Below are 20,236 nucleotides of genomic sequence, written 5' to 3' on the forward strand. Positions count from 1 at the left end.
TTGGATGCAGGGTGCTAATTAGTTATGTAATCAATTCATATTTAAATGTTCTTATTAGCATCCGAAATCTGATGTGATACTGCTAAAGTTAAGCATGTAAGTATCCAAACGCCCCCTAAGTAGGTTGTCTTTGTTGGGGTTGGCTAGTTTTTGAGCCGAATTGTATATTTTAGATCCCGTGAATCACCTATGGGGAAGTATAAACCTACCCGGCACCCGCCATGTGTTAGGTCCCTGAACTCGAGACCTGTGGGAGAAATTCCGGACCTGCCCCGCCCCGTCCTCGTCGGATCTGAAACTTGTAGGTCTCGGATCCAGACCTGCCCGATTGCCACCCCTAATGACATCAGTATTGCAATATATAGGATCATTATCAACGTGCGCCATACATACAATACAACAGGACGACTCGGGCTAGAGCAACCTCGAAGATGCTTTGGGCTAGAGCGATAGGTTATAGCTTCTTGACCCTCTGACATAGATGTTGCTAGACAACTCTCAGATTGGTCAGATGTCTAGATTTGCATCAGCCTGGAATTTTTACTTAGAGGAAATGCACCAAAGAAAGACCCTGGAAATTGATCAATGGACACTTGGAGATTGATCAATGGACACTAGGGGAGTACATATTTTTTTCTTCAAGTTCCCAGGAATGTGAGTGCAGGTCTAGAGATGACAGAACACAATAGCCCACCCAGACGTCCCGTTGAGGTTTTAGAAGAAATTACTCCCTTCGTCCCGGCGTAAACACCTTAGTATCATCCTATGTATAAAAGAGGCAATTGAGGATGAATTTGTTTTTTCTTGTTCAATTTTTTTGAGGGGATTTTTTCATGTTCAATTGAGATGTCTACTATAGGATGCTGAGTACATGCCCACCACATTGTGTTTGTGACATCAGTATTATTGTGATGCTGGGTGTTGAGCAGTGGCCCAAGAGCCTAGAAGACAGGAAAAGAAGGCCTCTTACAGAAAGTCTTGTTAGTTGCGGCCCAGAACAATGTACTACTTCCAGCTCGGCAGCCAGCGTTTCGCTAAAAAAAAAAAGTCCCACCTCGGGAGATTAGGCCACTGATAACCAGCTTATAAACCTAAGCCTTGGCACCCGTGGCACGACCTTACTTGAACAGGATCTGTTCTATAGGCTCGTACCGCTGCATCCTTGACTAATAAGGAGGCAAGCACTTAAGCTTGGTTGATGACACAAGGCCTGTGGGCCAGAGCGTGATTAACGGCCGGATTTGCAGTATCTAATGCATGATCTATGGCTGTAGATGATCGTTTCTGGTCAGCCTTAGCCTGGCTAGAGTGGCCCATAGGTTGTCTGACAGGCTCTATTTTTTTTACTTTTGATTTCTACCCTTTTCAGTTTTGACTCCTGATGTTTTTTTTTGAGGAATTATATAAATATTAAACAAACTTCCTGATGTTTTTTTTGAGGAATTATATAAATATTAAACAAAGAGCACAGTACAGAAATAAGGGTAAATCTCCCCCATTAAGTGTTATTAAGTCCTGTAAGCATCAGAGTGACTCTGGTTGTTGCAGATAAAACTACATGGTTGGGAGACCGACGGCATGGTGTACTCCTGAAATTTTATTGAAGTCCAGAGCCTGTAAACAGTGCAGCTTCTCCATGGTTGTTGCCATCCTGGTAGTCGTGCAGATTGTTAGATGATGTGTGTCCTAGTTTCTTGTCCCGGCGATGTAGATGTTGATTTGTTCAGCTTATTGTGTTCTGATGCAGAAAACATTGCAGATTCTAAGTTCCCAGTAATTCGAGTTTTGGTCTAGAGATGATGGACGTAATTCGAGTTTGGAGCTGAGTGATGGTGTAAATTTTAAAAAAAAGTTGCACATACTTTTTCTTTTTACTTTCAAACCAGAGTTCAGAACTTTGACAACCTCAAGCGTAAACCTGGCTTGCACATCAGTACTGAACAGATGAATCAAGTTCAAATTCATCACACACTACGACCAAGAGCACCCTTCTGCAGCACTGAAATAACAGTGCTTCATCAGTACTTAGTTCATACAAGCCGGCACAAGCGGCAAGCATAAAACTGGCTCAGAACATGAAAACTGTGGTGAATGATGGGCCAAGCGCAAAACCATCATACTCTAATTAAATCTCAGAGTAACACCAACATAGTTCAACATACCCAATTTCCAACAGTTAAAAGTTGATGTCTTACATCGGAAACCATTAACCATCGCAGCATAAAGAGAACATACTGGGGATAACCCATATAGGTTGCACCATGCTGACACAACATATGCAAATACGGACATCAGGTTTGGTGGCATCTCCAAGCAGCGGTGTGCTTTTGCCGAACTCAAACGCAACCCAACGGCCAGAATCGTAGCAGTATACACAGTTGCTCCTCCCTCCCCATCTCTCAGGGTTCATGCATGATAATGGCTGGACCCCCTCGTCGTTGCTGATGAATATCACCCAATTCTCCAACTTCTCCACCTTCATCCACTTTGCAGGTTCAGTTGAAGTGTCAAGACGATAGGCTTCAAAGACATCGCTTGTTCCTGGATAATAACTTTGGCAGCCGACCATGAGAAGCATGTCACCGCAAGCCACCAGCCACGGGGTGCTAAGATGCCATTTAGTCATGCTATTTTTCTCACCCCACGAAACTGGTATTTTCTGTAACTGGATCCGGGGCGTCAAGTGCACCATGAACAGCCTACGATCAGAAACCATGCCAAAACCTGGCCTTTGAAGACTACAAATTTGGCTAGTGTTCCATTGCGAGGAGAGCGTTTCAACCAAGAGTTACTACCAACACGCCAAAAGAAGTTGGACGACCCAGTGGAGACAATGAGATGTGAGTTGGGAGATGCTAGCGGAGCTGTGAGGGCAGCACTATAGTAGATCTCATCAATTGGCAGTGGTGGAGCTGAAACATCAATACCAGTGAACACATCAAAAAGAAAACAGGATCTGTTGCTGGAGAATATCATATGGCCAAAGGAAGCACCCCTAAAGGCAAACTCACCCAAAGCATTTTGTGGGCAGCTACGTCCATAACCATAATCGATATGAAGCACAGGAATTTTTGAGAGCAAAGTGATTTATCTAGGCTGGCTAGATCAGTGACATAACATGGCCGTTTGGGTATAAAGATGTTGCTGGCAACATTTGGCAACGGGCGAGGGGAGCAGAAAGGACATCAGGCTGGAGAAGAAGAGGTGGGAAGAGTGTGTACAAGGTAGATTTGGATGGGTAAGAAGAGAAGGCAGAGCTCCACGGGTGGCAGGTGGCTGCAAATGCAAGGAGGTCGCGGAACGAGCCCAACAACGGAATGATGGAGTCCAGCAAGCCATCTGGGAGATCTGCCCAATTTCGAAGCACTGTAAAATGAGACAAGGTAAAAAAAGATCCAACTTGAAAGGAATTTAACTTGAAAGGAACTTACCTACAAACTTATAGGTAAAACTTAACAGACTTATAGGTAAAACTTAACAGATAGTAATGAAAGGAACGTAACACAAAGAACTGATCCAATTTAACTTGAAATAAATTGCTAAGCATGGATGGCAACAAACTTCAAAGGAATTGAACTAGCACTAAAAAGAAAGGTTCAACGAACAGGACATGTTACAGAAGTTAACATTACTGTTCCAACACAAGTGCAAACATTATTTTCAAAACCCATCACTACACATCACTACAATAAAACAAAGTCATGGCACAATCACTTCTTGTTGGTCATGTCCCAGTAGAATTGTATCCAGCTCATTCGGTCCTCTTTCATTGTCATCTCCATCAACACCGACCGATACTCCGCGCTCTTAGTACATAAATATACAGCCTGGCAGTGAAGCGGAGACCCCTCCTGTATACCATCTTCTTTAAGGAGCTGCATACAACGAACCATTTGTTCATTGGTACGGCATGCACGTTGCAGGCTCCTCTTTGCCACACTCTCAGATAGCTCCCTGATGTACTGCTCCAAGTTGTCACTTCTTTTTTTGTAGGACTGTCCATAGAGAATTCCCGGGCCGACCGTTTGGACATGGCACGAGCACTACTAGCAGGCGGGGGGTCCTGGTCCAAGTCCGCTGCACTGCCCTCAGTCCCCACGCTAGGTGTCGTCTCACGAATACCTCCTGCCGTCAGCAAGGTGCCCCTGTCTTGAGGTTCATGGCCAAACAACTCAAACAATTCGTCGAGGAAAGGTGGAGGCTTAACAGAAGTCGGCTGGGAACTCGGCTGGGACCTCGGCGGGGCATCACCACCAGTGGTGTCCTGCAATGTTGAAGCAACAGTAAATGATCAAGGCCAAAAACATAAAAGTACAAATAAGATGCCGAGTAACTTAGGGGCCTGTCATAGGACGTACCTCTTCGTCCTCTTCCCAATAGGTGGCATCAACAGAAACACCACCAGTTTGTGTGTCGCGCCCTAAACCAGATTGCTTTTGCAAGGCCATCCAACTCAGGAATGTTCTTCTCAGGTTGTTGAGCTTGTTCTGCAGCTGCTTGCTGCCCAAATGCAACCCAGTTTGTGCCCTGAAGCTTGAGTACACGTTCTTCCATCCCAACTTAGTGAGGCATCTGTTGCTCCAATTGAACTGGTTCTTCTGAGCAATGCACAACCAGCAAAGTTTTCGTCGTTCCCTTATCCCAGCTGGCACGGTTATTCATCTGAGTACACAGGAGCTGCAATTATATTGCACCGAGCTACGGATAACCAGGAGGCATACAACTAAACAATCTAAAATTACTGGATATGTTATTTGCCTTAGCATGTGTCTTGGCGCGTTTGTGGCGAAAATTGTACGGGCACACCGGTGGGAGAGAGCACGATGAAGTCGATGACGATGCCAGTGTGGGCACCGTTGGTACTTCCTCGCGATTGGCCTGCTAGTAGGCTTGTATCAGTCGCCTGCAAAGGTGAGAAAACCAAAAACAGACTGTGAAAAAAATCCAAAAGGTTGAAAATACAATCACGAGCACAAAAGAAAGATTTGAGGTTTTGATGTGCCAATTTCATCATTTGAATCAGTTATCCTGAATTAAATTTGGACACTAGTTTCATCTGAGAATTAAAGTAAGAGTGATATGCAATAAAAATAAAGAAATAAGCATGCCATGCTAGAATGTTGCAGTAGCTAGTTTAACATCTAACATAGTCAAAACATCTCATTTTATTCATGCAACAATACCAAGCATATGGTATCAAGTAGCAACAATAAGAAGATTAAGTAAACGCTAAATAGTTGACCAGCACTTCATATTAAGGATGCCTTCTTTCAATCATTATCACAGTCATCAGTACATCTGGTCTAAAGCACAAATAAGGCATCTTTGTACACCAAGTAATTCCCAATTTAAGTTGTAATTAGCTTAACAAGATATGAGCAACCATCTGGAAATTCTGTTGCCAGTACAGAACTGACCCACGGCATTAGATCAATCAAACTACCAACCAAACCGCAGTACCATGGTTGACCCACCCTAAATCTCCACGAATCCGATGGGGGAGCAGCATTACCTGTGAGCGAAGGGGAGGGAGGGGGCGACGGACTGGGAGAAATTCCTTGCACGCGACGGCCCACCGACGGCGGAGAACGGGCGCGACCGAGGGAGCGGGTGAGCGGAGGGAGCGGCGGCGGCGGATCCGGAGCGACCGCGACCGACGGAGGGGGCGAGATGCAGGAGCGACGGCGGCGTCGCGCGGCCGAGCGCGACGGAGCGGGCGACGCGATGGCCGGCCGACGGCGGAGAGCGGGCACAAGCGAGGGAGCGGGTGAGCGGAGGGAGCGGCGGCGGCAGATCCGGAGCGACCGCGATCGACGGAGGGGGCGAGATGCGGGAGCGACGGCGGCGTCACGCGACCAAGCGCGACGGAGCGGGCGACGCGACGGCCGGCCGGCGGCGGAGAGCGGGCGCAAGCGAGGGAGCGGGTGAGCGGAGGGAGCGGCAGCGGCGGAAAGGGAGCGAGAGAGAGCGACGGGCGTATGTGGCGTCTGTGGATGAGGACGGGAGGCGACAGGGATTTGGGAGGAACGCGTCGGTGGAGCAGCCGCTCGAACGGCGTCGGTGAAGCGCTCCGAACGGCTGGGCTGAAAAGCCCAACCGGAAGAAGCCCAGCGCAGCAGCAGAAGCCCACCGAACGGGCTGATAACTTGCAGGTGAAAGAAGCTTCTCTGTGACAAACCGTAAACCCAAAGCCAACATTAGCAGCTTGAAGTGGATACAATGAACCATACAAATAAAGCTGACAAATTTATAAGAAATATAAATGCCAGTTTTAAGCACAAGAATGCAACAGAACAGAACATGCACAATAATACTAGTCGCAAAACAAAACAGTGTGATCTTGGTACGGTTGGATTACATGGATTATGCCTTGTTTGCTAATATAATGCAGTAGTGCCTATAAATGTGTAAAGCCTTCTTGCAGTCTAAAGTCTTTTTAAGTACTGTCCCTCCATAATCTGATCAGTAATTTCAAAGAGACAAGCCATCGCTATCCTATTAGTCTATTACAGGAAAATAATTAAAACATCACGTAGATACAATTTATAATGGATAGACCGATAGAAGCTAACACTATTGTCTACTGGGGACATAGCACCCACTGTAGAACCATTCAAACAGTAATATGATTGGCACAACTGATTTAATGGATAATCTTTTCAGCTCAGATTAACTACCATTTATCCGCAGAATATCAACTTCAGTTGCCGTGACCTTAATGATTCAAGTCAGAACCAGAACGAATCAAATAAACCGAATGGACTGGTTTCCGGGGGCATCGAGCCCCACACAGAACTGCCGGCAAGCATTGGGGATCCGGACAAAAACTATGGAGGCGTAGTATGGGAGGAGGGGAGAAGGTTACGGTCCAGATGAGAAGTGAGCTTACATGCCTGACCAGCTGACCGTGAGTGGAGGTAGACTGGTAGATGGCGGTGCGGCGGCGGGGGCTCCTCCAGCGCCGCCCTCGAGTCCGATGACTCCACACTCCACTCCGAAACTGGAAGCTTCCGTGTGTTGGGCTAGTATCTATCGATGGGTAACAGAATGGGCTGTGATGCTGGACTCAAAAACATCCTGGGCTACGCGCCTCTGGCCCCTGTGATTTGACACCAATCAAGTCCACGCAGCCCAAAATTCTAGTAAGAAATGATTTCTAGAGCTTTCATTTTTTTTTCCAATTTTTTCGATCCTGTTTTGCTTGTGTGATCTATTAAAAGTGGAAAAAAATTATCATACACTTCATTAAAACTTTTCATATTGGAATTTTGAGCAACTACACATTGTTTGGGAAAAAAAGAGAAACCAGAAATAAAAAGATGACAGCAGCTATCTTAAGAAAAAGTCCATTTTTGACCCTCGTATTATCGGCTAAGTTTGGTTTTGATAATCCAACTAGAAAATTAGAAATCTTCGACCATCCAACTATCAAAACCATTCACGTTTTCTCATTCACCTGTTTTGAAGGGTAGTTTTGCTGCTCATTCACCTGTTTTGAAGGGTGGTTTTGCTAACTTGAACGACGCATGAAGGTGGGACCTACATATCAGCGCCTTTTTATCTCTCCTCTCTTCTTTTTCTTTCTTCTCTTTCCCTTCCTCCCCTCTCCTCTACCGCCACTGTGGCAAGCGACGAGGGTATAGATGGCCAGATGGGCCAAGCTCACTAGGCAGCCCGAGGCCCAGCACTAAAAAGCCCGGCACTAGCACGGCCCGACACGAGACGAATCGTGCTCGGGCCAGGCTTGGGTCACCTCCCCAGCACGCTGGGCCAGCACGAGCCTGACACGATTTTTGAGCCGGCCCAATAGCAGCTCGTATTTTCTAACCCTAGTATATAAACTATTTTTTTCCTTTCCCTCCCCTATCTTTCCCCACACCCGGCCACCTCCCTCCGTCCCACCCAACTCCCCTCTCCTCCCCTGCGCTCCGCGACCCTGGCCCCAGCGCTCCGCGACCTCAACCCCGACCCTCAGCAACCCCAGCCGTCCGGCGCGGAAGAAGCCCGTCATTCACCTGCTCCCCTCCTCGGCTCCCCGCCTCCGCCCGCTCTTCCTCACCTCCACTTCCCCACTCTCCTGGAGGCACACCCGCCACAACTAGGGCCATCGTCGTTAGTGTCGGGATCGACGTTAGTGTCTAGCCCGGCACTAGCACGACAGTACCCGTCGTGCTAGTGGGCCGGCTTGACCTGATAAAAAGGCCGTCGTGCCAGGCCTGGGCCAGCAGGTCACCACGTAGTGCCGGCCCAGCCCGGCAAAAAAAGCCTTCGGGCCTATTAGTGTCGGGTCAAACTAGACTAGTGCCGGGCGGCCCATCTGGGCCATCTATAGGAGGGCGAAAAAGGCGCCCACCGGCGTCACCTGCAGCGCGTGGCGGAGCAGCGTCAGGGTGGGCCACGCGAGGCTCGAGGGCCTCCCCGCAGCGTGGCCGTTGGGGGCCGCAGCTGTCAAGGTCAAGTGGCCCGTGCCCGGGGGTGCGCTCTCGCAGATGCTCACGGGCTGCTGGGAGCGAGGGGTCACCGCCGTCAAGCCAGTTGCCGCCGGGCGCACCGTGAGGTGGGAGCCGCGCGACGACAACCGCTTCAACCTCCACGTCGAGCCCGCGGAGCCAGCGGACACCTTGCTCCTCGGTAGCGGCTCCCCGGAGCGCGCCAAGTGTGCGGCCGGGCGCACATCGTCGACGCCTAACCCGGTGGGCGCGGCCCGACGGGGCCTTCATCCCGCCGGCGATCGACGCTAGGGTTCCGTCTTCTCCGTACATCTTACAAATGCACCAAAATCCAAGGGAAATCTAACTGTAATAGCTCGAGTCGAGATCACCCAGGCCCCCACACCGACCCCGATAACAAATGCGCCACGCGATTTGTCAGCTTTGGTTTAAGAAACTGAAGGATAAGTGGAACACAGGAAGGTGCGAAATGGACCGAGGAAAAAAAGAAAAGAAAATGGAGCTTAGGTGTCAGGGTGAGAGAGGAAAGGGAGGGCGCAGACCTTGCAGGCGAAGGCGGAGGGTGCGTGTGGATGCTGCGGCGGTGGTTGGTGCCGGCGGCGACGCCGTCGAGTCCGCCTTTGATTCCGCTTCGGCTTCCAGATTCCAGAACCGCCGCTTCTCCCCTTCTTCCTCCCGTTCTCTCTGCTGCTGTTTTTGTTCTCTGTTGTGGGCCCGGTTTGGCCAAGGCCATCGTAGTTTTTCGAGCAGGTCCAAATGAAGCATACATGTAGCCCAACAAGGAAGTCTCGTATTGGAATTTTTCTCCCAGTTGATGACCAAGAGAAGAGAGAGAAAGTACTCCATTGTTTTTTGAAAAAGGTGCTCTTTGCAAGTACCGTAAAAAAAATAGAATTTAAATTATTTTACTAAATACAATTTCAAGTCTGATCAATTAAATCTATTTTGAAGTAAGCATAAGGGGGCGGATGCAGACCTGAAAAATAAGGGGCTCTCTTCCCGTTCCTCTCCCATCTTCATCTCCTCATTTTCCCTCCCCCACCTCTTGCTCTAATGGAGTATCATGGCGCCCCCCTCCCCCCCCAGCCCCCATGCTAGATCCGCCCCAGTAGCCTATGCAACTTAGAAGTTGGCACGTGACATGTATCTCTTATTAACGTATTTTTTTCACGCTTGGTAGAACATTTTCACTGAAGTGGTAAGTGAAAAATGTTCCAATAGAAGAGAAAAGGGAAAATGTTCCAAGAGCAAAAGGAAAACGTTCCACCTGATTAAAAGAGCAAGTCGTCATGAAATTGGCACAAACACGCAAAGCTAGGGACCAATCCGGGAATATTATATTGAGAGTTTATTTGAATATGCAACTTGAAAGTTACGCATATTGAGAGTTTTATTTATGTTTTACGGTGTACAATTTTTGCAACGTACGCTTCTTGATCGGCATTTTCTTCTCCCTCCTGGCATATGCATGATGAAATCGACTTTCACTTTGCCACCCACTTTTACGAGAGTATGCATGATGTGTGTAGACATTTCGATTGTTCTAAAAAGTGGAGTAATTAGGAAGTTTCAGGATGCAGCTATTCAATTACTTGCACGATCTAAAGACAATCAATCGGCCCTTCGTGTAACTCTTTTATCGTAGTTTTTTTTTCGAGAATACCTAGTAGAGCTGCGTATCTTTGTATTAAGAAAAAGAATGTTTGAAGCGTTACAACGAGGGTCAACCAGGCACACGCACATGGATCTTTTATCGTAGTGATATACATGAACTTGTGATCAATCCGCCGTTCATCAAACATCAATCAAGATTCTCAAAGATGTAAGCGAAGCAAAACAGATATGGTATGGTATGACAATTTTGTGAGGTGCCATAGACATGCACAGTTCCCATGCTCTTCAATTAAACTAGAAGTTACTAGCACCAGGTATGGTATGGCATATGAAATCCTCTTTATGTATTGGAAGGGAAAGGACCCCAACTCTGGAGGCCCGACCAAACTTGTGCACAGCTTACACCGTACAGGGCCATAAACTGCACACAAAACGGTTCAATCTTGCATGTATACAAAACATTGCAATAATCAGTGGTTGCTTTGGTGACAACCATAACCTGATTAAGTGTTGAGGTTCTCGAAGAGCTCGGGCAGATGGGCATTCGTGAGCTTGGTCCGTTTTGTGATCTCGCGTTGCTTCTTCTTGGCCTTGGGCTTGGGTTTCACCCCATCGATCTGGGCAGCTGCTCGTCGTTTTGCAGTGTTGGTCATGGGCTTGAAGCCGTTCTTCTGAAGCTCCTTTTCCACGTCCACCATGTCGCGTGGTAACTCAATGTCCCGGAAGAGCTGTTTCAGATCATCATCAACCTTGATCTTGTTCTTAGGATCATTAGGGTACACGATGTCCTCCTGGGAGTCCATGTTTGACAACAGCCAAACTTCACCTGCTGCCTTCAGAGCCTAAAATGCAGCAGTAACTCAAGATTAACCGCGTACTCGAATATAAAAAAATAGAGTATTTAGCTAGGTTGCTTGTAGCATGCTAATGAAATCACATATACAAGCCAAGTACTTCCGCAAACTCGTTAAGACAATGCAATACCTACTTGGAAAGGAAATACATGAGCTCGCAGACAAATAATCTACATATTGCAGGGTACCTTTGTGCTTATAAAACCTGTAGAGCTAACTTGGACACATTCTTTTAGCATTTTTGTTATTAACTAGTTAGGTACCTTCACAACAGTGTATGCATCAGAGTGTGGTTAACACAACACCTTAGCGGCTTAAAGTATCAGACAATGAGAATTAGGATCACCTGAAGATCTTCCATTACAGTTGGGTATGCATCCTTGATTTCCACTACAGCAAGACCCTCTGCGAACTTTCTTATCAAAACAAGTAGTTGATCTTTTCCATTAAGATCATGCTTGGACTGCAGCATGACAACAGTCAGTTAACATGTAAGACCTCAGAAATCAGAATAACTAAACTGCAAAGAATATGGCAAAGCATTGAGACTGTTAGAGGAAATAACAACTACTGTAACTATATCAGGAATCCTTATCGACTTTCGCTCTTCAACAGCATTCCCGTGTATTTAATTCATTAAAGGATTGGCCATAAACGGTTTAGTTTATCACAGCATGATTTATAACTATCATAGAAGAACCACCATACGGTGTCAACTAAGTGCCTCTTTGGGAGGGCTTCTTCACCACCTTATGGTGAAGCCACCCCCCCCCCCACCCCCCCCAGGAGAAAGCAAAACAGCTTCACCGTTGAAGCCAGGGAAAAGGACCCCGACAGCTTACACTAGGATAGAAGAACCCAAAATACTGGCTTCCCCCCGGCTCCCTCCTCATCCTTGATATGAATGCCGATGCTGCCCTCGGATTAGTGGCGCCGCATGAAGCAGGTCGGCGCATGGTGGGGAAGAAATCCGGTGGCGCGATGGGGGAAAAGTGAATGGCCAGACGGCGCAGCGGGGAAGCACGGGGCGTCGGGCTTACAGGCTGCAAGCAGACAGCAGAGCGAGCGATAGCGAGATGGTGCGGGACGCATTGACGGTGAGCCGGAGGTACAGCCAGACAACATGGCCACGCAATACTAGAGAAGCGGCCAGCTTGGGCGAGCGCACCGCCTGCCGTCTTGACCTTGGTGCGGGTGACGGCACGAGGCCCAGCCTCCACGCAGCCGTGGGCACGCTCGCACATGGCCCCGTCCTCACCCAGCCACGGTTGAAAAGGATAAGGAAGCTAGGAAAGAGTGGATCGGGATAAGTAAGAAAAAAGAGGGAAGAAAAATAGAGAGAGAAAGAAAAAAGTGAAATATTGGTTAATTTTTAGTTAATCTATAATTAATTTTTTTATTCCATAAAAAATCATACTAGAAATTGAGGGAAAATGTAACACTTATGTCTATAATCAAGTTAAATAGGCAAGGGCATAGGGCATATCGGACATTTGAGATCATTCATCAATTTGTAAAATACTGGAAGAAGCCGTTTTACCAAACGGTTTTCCAATACGACAAGCCACAGCTAGAAAAGCCGCTTTACCAAAGAAACCAGAGCCAGAACCATTTTACCAGGAAGCAATACCGTGCCAAACAGCCCTAAGAAGTAAACTTGGTTAGACGAATTACCTTGTACGAGAAACGCCTCCCATCATACTGTATTTTGGGGTTGTTCCTCAAGCTGTTAAAGACAGCCTTATTACCATGAATATCAACATAAGTTGCTTCATTTATTTGCTCTGCAGTAAAAGCTTGTCTTGTCTGAAGATGCAGAAAAAAGTAATATCAATTAATGTACAAGATGCAGTATTGTTTATGTGATACTTATTGTAATATCCCTTGTGAAGATGCTTGAACTTCTACAATCATTGTTAAAATGCAAGTAAGTGGACCAGAACAGAGAATCATCACAGGACTGTTTCAATATTTTAGAATATCTAATTCTATTCAGTGAAATGGAGCATATACTAATGTCAATAATTGATATGCAGCATGCGTGCAAATGTAAGGTACTGCTCCACACATGACAACTCAGAATAGCCAATACATCATTTTTGTCCTCGTCGACCATATATCAACAGTGTACTGCCCCACTTTATCTATCCTGGAAATTCTGTTTAGCATTGGGCAAACACATAATAAGCAGCAAAGGTACTATTCATGGTAAATAGCACATTCTGATTACAAGCTATAACATACCAAGACTGAGCATCCTACATGCAAGGGAAGACATGCAGACAGTACCAGAAAGATAGGGCAAAGAAAGGGAGGGGCCAGTATATATATAATGCATCAAATCGTATAAATAAGGCTTCAACAAGCAGAAAACCACAAATATAATCTCCACTGAGCCAGGGCGTCTACAAACTAAGATAGTGCAATGACAATTAATTCTACATGAACAATTAGAGTGCTGATTTGCTGAATCAGGACTTTATGAGGCCAGAAAAGAGGGGAAACATTCCTTGGTGAAGTTACACTTGTACTAAAAGGAAAATGGAAGAGGGTTGTAGCTTAGTGAGTATACCTTGTAGAGCAGTTCAATGACAAGTTTCATCTGTGCTCCAACAGGGGATTTCCTAATCGAATTAATGTGCTGAAGCCTTTCAGTGTCATTTGAAAACTTAATAGGTTTTGATGGCCTCGCTGGAACAGATGGAGCATTTATCGGTTGGGCCCTGTGCTTTGGCTTTGAGGTCAAAGCTATGCTAGCTAAAGATGACTGGCACCTCTCCTGCTGTTGTTTGAATCTGGAAAGGCTATCCTTGAGATCCATCTAGAAAAAGAACATTCTTGTAAGTGATTGGTTACATAAACAAAAATTTGAAGAGAAACAGCTGAATGACCAGGAAAAGAACTGGAGCAGCAGTATGCTATGGTCTTCCGAATAAAGCCAGTACTGCCAAAAACTAAATGCAACTGTTTATACACAGGGTTCGAGAAAAACTGTTTATACACAGGGAAACAATCAAGTTTATACTTCCTAGGAATGATATTGATTCAGTCAGAATCTGAGACATAGAGAGATCAATCGTGTCAAATATCATAGCTACTGTAGTAATGATTGTTTGATCCAGTTCAGTATTGTACAAAGATGATGAAAAGCCTCAGGCAGCTGAAATATCTAAGAGCTCGACCGTTTAAATCAAATGTAACTGTGTGATTCATTCTGTTGTCAGTCATGGTAAAATATCAAGAGCACGCAAAATTAATTCGGCTTAGCAGAAGCAGGTAATGCACCCACAAAAGGCATTCTATCAAGCAGGTACCAGCAAAGTTAGAATCCATGGCACAGTGAAACAGTGCCTTAACAAGGTACGAGTATTTTGCTAATCATCAAGATACAAAGGCCTATCTAGTTCATCAAAGAGATGAGCCCTCCAAATTCTCATCCGAACACGTTAAGCTGCTCCCCAAAAGGGCCAATCCGTTTGGTACCACGCAAAATCAAGCCCCAACCACAGAAATTTAGTATTATTATCAGGCCATCAAAATGGAACAGGTGCAAAGCCGCCTGCATCGCATCAAACATCAGATCGCAACGGGCAATGGCTCAATCAATTACGTGCTCAGGCCAGATCGGATCCAAAGGCTCCCGTCTCCTGATCCCCGGCGAAAGGGGGGGAGGGAGGAGATCGGTGCCGGCGGCCTTCTAGGCGCTAAGGTGCGCGTCGGCGCCGGAGGTGGCGGGGATGATCGGCTAGCGCGTGCGCCCAGCGGCCCCAAATCTGAATCGATCAGGCCGCCCGACCCCCAATTTGTCGGGTTGGTTTAAGAAACCGAAGGACTACGGAGAGGACACGGATCATGTGCCAGGGAGAGAGAGAGAGTAAGAGTGCAGGCCTTGGCGCCTTGCCTAGGAAGCAGGCGCCGATCGGCGAAGACGGTGCGGCGGCTGGTGCCGGCGAACTTTGCCGCCGATGACGGCGATAACGCCTCCGCTTCCCTCTTCCAGAAACGCCGGCCGCTTCTCAGGTATGGTTTCCTTCCTTCTGTAGTTCTGTTCTCTGCTTTCCCCTTTATTATGCTTCCTGTTGTGGGCCAAATTTGGGCTTTGCGAACATGGATCAAAGCAATTTTGGCCCAATCAGGCAGGCAGGCCTTACAACTGGCCCAACAAGTATTTATAGTAAGGTTCCGTATCTGCAAGAATTTTGCACTCAATTTAGGCCCCGTTTGACAGCCAGAATCGTTTCAGATTCTAGTGAGAACACTAGAATCACTGCCAAGCGAGCAAAGGGTGAAATGTTTCTTGTGGAAACGGTTCCAAGTTATTCAAGTTTTTCTGCCTATAAATGTAAATCGGTGAAAACGTGGTTTCGCAGTGATTCTGATTCTGCAGCCAATAGTCTAGTGATTTTGATTCGTCATCCGAAACGTTTCTTGTGAGAATCTAGATCCAAAACGTTTCTACGAAAATTTGGATCCCTACCAAACGGGCTCTTAGTCATTCCCTTTGTAATTCTTGTTTAATTTGCAAGAATCTAAAATTTGCTCGCGCTCAGCTCGAGTCCCGACTCCTGGCTGTCTGTTTTGTTTTACACTCTAGCGTTACAGATCTGAATTCTAGAAGACGTATAATTCTCAAAGAAAAAAGCAAGAATGTTCATCATAAATAAAAATATAAAACTAACTCATTTTGATGACACAATTCATGGTGGCGTATGATCAGGCGAGGTATTGGAGGAGATGGTTGTAGCCGCCGTAATGGTCCTCCGTCGTGGCCGCGGCCGCCGGTGCCTGCACATCGACGCCGCCATCGAGCTTCACGTCGACGCAGTCGAGCTTGACGTCGATGCTGCCGCTGCTCCCCACCACCGGCGCCGGCGCCGACCAGACGCCGTACGACTCCCGCGTCACCTCCAGCAGCGAGTCCCTCACCCTGTCCGCCTGCACCGTCACCTCATTGTCCCGCCTCTGCAATCAACCAACCAATGCAAACGTTGCACGTGCTGTACGAGCTTCATCAATGGCGGCGGTGAGGTAGCCGCAGTTGGTTATAATATACGTACGACGACGCGGAGGACGTTGAGGACGAGGGTCTTGTAGGAGGTGACATTAACGTTGGTGATGTCGAGGCCGAGGGCGTTGACAGCGTCCATGAGGCGAACGAAGCGGCCGGGCTTGTGCTCGCACAGCACCTGCAGGAAGAACCCGTTCGCCTCCACCTGCTGCACCTCCACCTGCGGCTCCATGTCGTGCCCCTTCTCCTCCTCCGCCGGTGCCGCCGCCGCTGCTCGGGCCCTCTTGCTCGCCGGCGGCTGTTGGAGGCTCGCGCGCGGCGAGTCGTCGTTCTCCAGCCCCACTAGGCTCGCCGGCGGCAGGTGGTCCAGGAGTACGTCAGGGGCGCCGTCCGCCGGGTCCTCCAGATCGTCCTGCAGCGCCTTCACCTGGTTCTGCAGCCCCACGATGTAGTCGATCGCATCTCCGAGGATCGAAGCGCGGTCCATCTGAACGAACAATGCCAAGGATCAATCAATTCGCATCGCAGCCAATGAATGTTCGATCAAAGAAGCATGCGTCCATGGCGATCGACGGGTACGAACCTTGGTGATGTTGGGGACGAGCGACCTGAGCTTGTAGAGCGCATCGTTGAGCTTCTTCCTCCGCTTCCGCTCCGCCTCCAGGTTCTTGCACTGCTGCCGCTTGCTGCCGCCCTTGCCGCCGTCGCCGCCACCCCGCCCCTGCGCGTCACCGTCGCCGTCGTCCTCGGGGTCCCCCTGCAAGTCGCTCCCCTCGGACCCCGAGTCCGTGCCTCCAGCGCGCGCCATGCCGTGCTGCTCCTGCTGCGCCGCCACCACCGAAGGCTCGCTCCCGGCCGCCGTGGCGTACTGCCACCCCGCCGCCGCCGCGTCGTCGACCACCCCGGGCGGTGGCGCCGCCAAGAACGGGTCCCCCGCAGCGTCGAACTGGCTGAGCGACGGCGGCACCGCCCCGTACATACGCTGCGGGTCGGCGCCGTCCCACGCGAAGCCCGGCGCCTCCGGCCAGATGTGCACGGCGGCGCCGCCCTCGTCCCCCTCGCCCTCTGTCGCCCGCGTCGGCACCCCGCACTGCTCCCTGACCAGCTCTGCCATCTGCTCGTCCTCCACCATCTGCGCACGCACGCACATTATTAAAGAGAGTGTCAGGTGTATCATGTGGTGAACTTTCTGATATCGGTAAGAAATCAAGGTGTATGTTCAGACGTCGCTTACGTATCTGGCGGCGAAGAGCTCGACGAGGCCGCCGGCGATCGGCACCAGCAACCGCGTCCTCGGTCCGGCGGCGGATCCGAGCTCCTGCATCGTGTCATGGGGTACTAGTTGGTCAGGCAGTTGGATGCTTAGGCAGTGGCAGTTAAAGATGAACTGTGCTGGGATGAGTGTTGTCCATGTTGCCAGGAGCCCGAGACCTCTGATCATCTACTTGCCACTTGCAGTTACACGCAGTAGGTATGGCACTCAGTTGATCAAATGACAAGCAACGTCTCATCCCTACCAGCCCCCGGGTCTTCACTCTTGGACTGGTGGTTGATTCGGAGACGAAGCTTCCATGGAGCCAGGAAGAAAGGGTTCGACTCCACAATCATCTTGGTCTTCTGGCGCATTTGGAAAGAGCGCAACAGTCGGGTCTTCACCGGAGACCCTCAACAGACACCGCAACAGCTAGCAGCAGCAGTTGCGGAAGAGGCGGCGACCTTGTTCATGGCTGGGGCACATTGGCTATATAGTGTAGGATGGCATTTTGAGAGTTTGTGCTGACACGCCTTTCGTGGTTTAATATCTAGGAGCTCCCGTCTCGTGTAATCGGCCCATAGAACCATCTACCGTGTGCGTGTGCCCGGTGTAGGCCCGCGTTGTATTAGTACTTTTATCTCTTCTTAATGGAATGATGCGCAGCTCTCCTGCGTATTCTAGGAAAAAAAAAGATGAACTGTGTGCTTACAGTGGAACAACTTGCTGGGAGCTCTGCTGGCACGCAGCTGGTCTGCCAAATCGGCTGGTTGGACATCATTGCCTCGGCGTGCATCCTGATCCATGCAAAACAGCAAAGATTAGCAATAAAAATTAAGTACTTGCAATCTATCCTGAATTATATTCCTGAGTAAGAATTGAATTGGGGGAAATGAACGGACCCTGCAGATGAGGAATCCAGTGGGATAGACGAAGGCAGCTCGCCAAGTGCAGAAACCTGGGCCTCCAACTCACTGCTGCAGCACAACCCAGTCATCTCCAAGAACCTGCATGCAGTTCGTGTCAGAGAGGACGATGAATCACTGATGCAGTGATCACAGTCAGATCAGGCGGTGCTACTACCTCTGATCAGGAGACAGCCTCCAGCAGATGCAGTAGTCCCAGGCGTGTGCACCAACAAGAGGCCTCAGCGCAGCCTCCACGCTGCCGCCTCCATACCCGGCAGAAGCGGCGGCGGCCGCCGTGGCGGCCATGCACCGGTGATCTCCCCCTCCCATGGCACCGAGCACTAGTGATCACCTGGTACTAGGTGTAGCTGCAGGCACATCGAAGCAAGAAGCTATGTATGTAATGCGAGCGTCATCAGTTGGAGCATGCGCGAGTCGCTTCCATGCTAGCTGTCAGGAATAGGATTTATTTTTTGAACGAACATGCAGGAATCAGGATAGGATCTATTGATGTCATCGGTGTGAAAAAAAGGCTGCAAGAAACTTCAGGCTATGGATGATTCATGCAAGGGTACAATCTGACCCGGTGGGTGCGTGGCTACGGCGAAACGACGGACATGTGTATAGATGGTTGCATTAATAGTTTATAGCAAAAATAATTATTCAAAAAGCATTATGTGTTACATGAACATGAATCATTTACAAGTATTACTGGAAAAGTTTCAGCACGATTAGACTTCCAGAGAGTTTATTAAAAATCAAACATTACAAAACTGCAGATATGAAGAATAATTTATATCTAAAGTTATATAAGCAATTTTGTTCTACAAACTTCCCAGAACACTTTTCAACGTAGGACACATATTACTGTGAATGTATCAGGATTTTATGAATACTACAGCTATTTATTCTAAAATAAGGAGATTAAACAACATGTATTTTAATCAGCAACAAAAACACATATTACACCAGGACCAGTATTTTTCATAGGTGTATATCTGAGCATAAGGAACCCAACAAAAATTATCTCGCATTTTTATCATTTTCCTATGATTTTATACGGATTTCCAAAGTTTCAGCCATTTCAAAAGAGAAAGTTACTTTCGCAGATAGGTCCTCGGAACAAAACTACCCTGCGGATCTGCCCTTTATTTTGCACTAAAGCCCCTATATCTAGCACTTAGGCCCCTTGAAGTTTTCCACCTCCACACTTAAACCCTGAAATATTTCTCATAACCCCCTGAGCTTCTAATTCCTTCGCACCCGTGCCCTCCTCTCCTTCTTCAACCTTGGGCACGCCCGAGCGCCCACGGTGGGCAGCGGCGGCGCGGCCACGCCGGCGCAAGGGCGGCGCCTCCGACCCCAATGAATACTCCGATGGATTCCCCTAGTTCAGGCGCATCACCTCCCCTACTTATCTCCTCAACTCTCTAACCCTAGCCCCTAGCTTGACCGGCGGCGGCGCACGGCCGGCGCGCGAGCTCGCGAACGCGCGCGGAAATTAACCTAATAAGGCGAAGCGGAGAGCTCTAGGGAACCAGGAACTCACCGTATCTCCGTTTGTGGGGTTAGTGGGGCAAGAGGAGGCCGGGAGGGTGGAGTTCGACGGTGGGGGTGGAGCTTGGGCGGGTGGCGGTACTGGCGGCGGCGGAACTTCGATCCCCAGCGCCAGAGTCCATGGCGCTGGGCAAGGAGAGGTGGAGGGTGGATCCTAGGAGGTGGCGGCGGTTTGGTTCTGGTGGAGGGGGTGGGGAGAATTTGGCCGGCGGCTGTGAAGACGCGCTCGGCTCGTCGTTTCTGTCTCGGTTGTGAAGAAGCTAAGCTTCAGTTGGAGCATGCGCAAGTCGCTTTCATGCTTACCTTGCGTGAGAGCATGCTTCTTGCGTGACAGCACCATGAACAACTAACTACCTAGTGCGTCAGTTGGAGCATGCGCAAGTCGCTTTATGCAGCCCTATCCAAAATAAGGGTTCCTTTTGGGAGGACTCCGCGTCCTTCGCGGAGTGCTCCGCATGCGGAGCTGGAGCCCTAGCCCTCCCAAAGGAGAGTTTAGGTGCACAAGGGAATAGGAGGCATCGGTAATAAACCAAATTGCTCACTCAAATGCATATAAAAAAGTTTTCAACTGCTAATTCAGACAGGGAAAAAGG

The 20,236-nt window shown here is 48.7% G+C and overlaps 4 protein-coding genes across 8 annotated transcripts in view; 1 reads left to right on the plus strand and 3 right to left on the minus strand.

Annotated features, from left to right (window-relative positions):
• The window catches only part of LOC101778000 (pentatricopeptide repeat-containing protein At5g27270-like), an 8,947-nt gene extending 7,354 nt beyond the window's left edge, over nucleotides 1–1,593 (plus strand). The window contains exons 6-7 of the mRNA XM_022825874.1: nucleotides 902–980; nucleotides 1,549–1,593. Of these exons, the coding sequence (XP_022681609.1) occupies nucleotides 902–980; nucleotides 1,549–1,593 (124 nt within the window). The remainder of the gene's footprint in view (nucleotides 1–901; nucleotides 981–1,548) is intronic.
• A 1,919-nt stretch (nucleotides 1,594–3,512) lies between these two features.
• Nucleotides 3,513–9,161, minus strand: LOC101753103. Of its 2 annotated transcripts, XR_001393182.2 has the most exons (5): nucleotides 8,993–9,161; nucleotides 6,890–7,099; nucleotides 5,513–6,167; nucleotides 4,359–4,903; nucleotides 3,513–4,264 (listed from the first exon to the last, which is right to left on the minus strand). XR_001393182.2 is itself a non-coding variant. In XM_004964277.3 (2 exons), exons 1-2 carry the CDS (start codon nucleotides 4,446–4,448, stop codon nucleotides 3,782–3,784), a joined length of 573 nt encoding a protein of 190 aa, XP_004964334.1. In that variant the 5' UTR covers nucleotides 4,449–4,657; the 3' UTR covers nucleotides 3,551–3,781. The 2 variants fall into 2 exon arrangements, 1 of the variants encoding a protein (XP_004964334.1); XM_004964277.3 differs by lacking the exons at nucleotides 5,513–6,167; nucleotides 6,890–7,099; nucleotides 8,993–9,161 and having other exon boundaries at nucleotides 3,551–4,264; nucleotides 4,359–4,657.
• Nucleotides 9,162–10,246: 1,085 nt separating this feature from the next.
• On the minus strand, nucleotides 10,247–14,953 carry LOC101786967. Of its 2 annotated transcripts, none has more exons than XM_004964276.3 (5): nucleotides 14,820–14,953; nucleotides 13,491–13,739; nucleotides 12,593–12,724; nucleotides 11,265–11,381; nucleotides 10,247–10,906 (listed from the first exon to the last, which is right to left on the minus strand). In XM_004964276.3, the coding sequence occupies exons 2-5, from the start codon at nucleotides 13,737–13,739 to the stop codon at nucleotides 10,568–10,570; spliced, it is 837 nt and encodes a 278-aa protein (XP_004964333.1). In that variant the 5' UTR covers nucleotides 14,820–14,953; the 3' UTR covers nucleotides 10,247–10,567. The 2 variants fall into 2 exon arrangements, with proteins under 2 accessions (XP_004964333.1, XP_022681700.1); XM_022825965.1 differs by having other exon boundaries at nucleotides 14,807–14,953.
• Nucleotides 14,954–15,418: 465 nt separating this feature from the next.
• LOC111255654 (transcription factor TDR-like) lies at nucleotides 15,419–19,981 on the minus strand. Of its 3 annotated transcripts, none has more exons than XM_004964274.4 (8): nucleotides 19,636–19,981; nucleotides 18,262–18,454; nucleotides 18,081–18,185; nucleotides 17,891–17,975; nucleotides 17,161–17,244; nucleotides 16,510–17,058; nucleotides 15,976–16,413; nucleotides 15,419–15,880 (listed from the first exon to the last, which is right to left on the minus strand). In XM_004964274.4, the coding sequence occupies exons 2-8, from the start codon at nucleotides 18,414–18,416 to the stop codon at nucleotides 15,632–15,634; spliced, it is 1,665 nt and encodes a 554-aa protein (XP_004964331.1). In that variant the 5' UTR covers nucleotides 18,417–18,454; nucleotides 19,636–19,981; the 3' UTR covers nucleotides 15,419–15,631. The 3 variants fall into 3 exon arrangements, with proteins under 3 accessions (XP_004964331.1, XP_004964332.1, XP_022681697.1); XM_004964275.4 differs by having other exon boundaries at nucleotides 18,262–18,478; XM_022825962.1 differs by lacking the exon at nucleotides 19,636–19,981 and having other exon boundaries at nucleotides 18,262–19,625.
• Between the last annotated feature and the right edge of the window lie 255 nt (nucleotides 19,982–20,236).

The sequence above is a fragment of the Setaria italica genome, chromosome IV (assembly GCF_000263155.2).
Source record: "Setaria italica strain Yugu1 chromosome IV, Setaria_italica_v2.0, whole genome shotgun sequence".
Classification (NCBI taxonomy): domain Eukaryota; kingdom Viridiplantae; phylum Streptophyta; class Magnoliopsida; order Poales; family Poaceae; genus Setaria; species Setaria italica.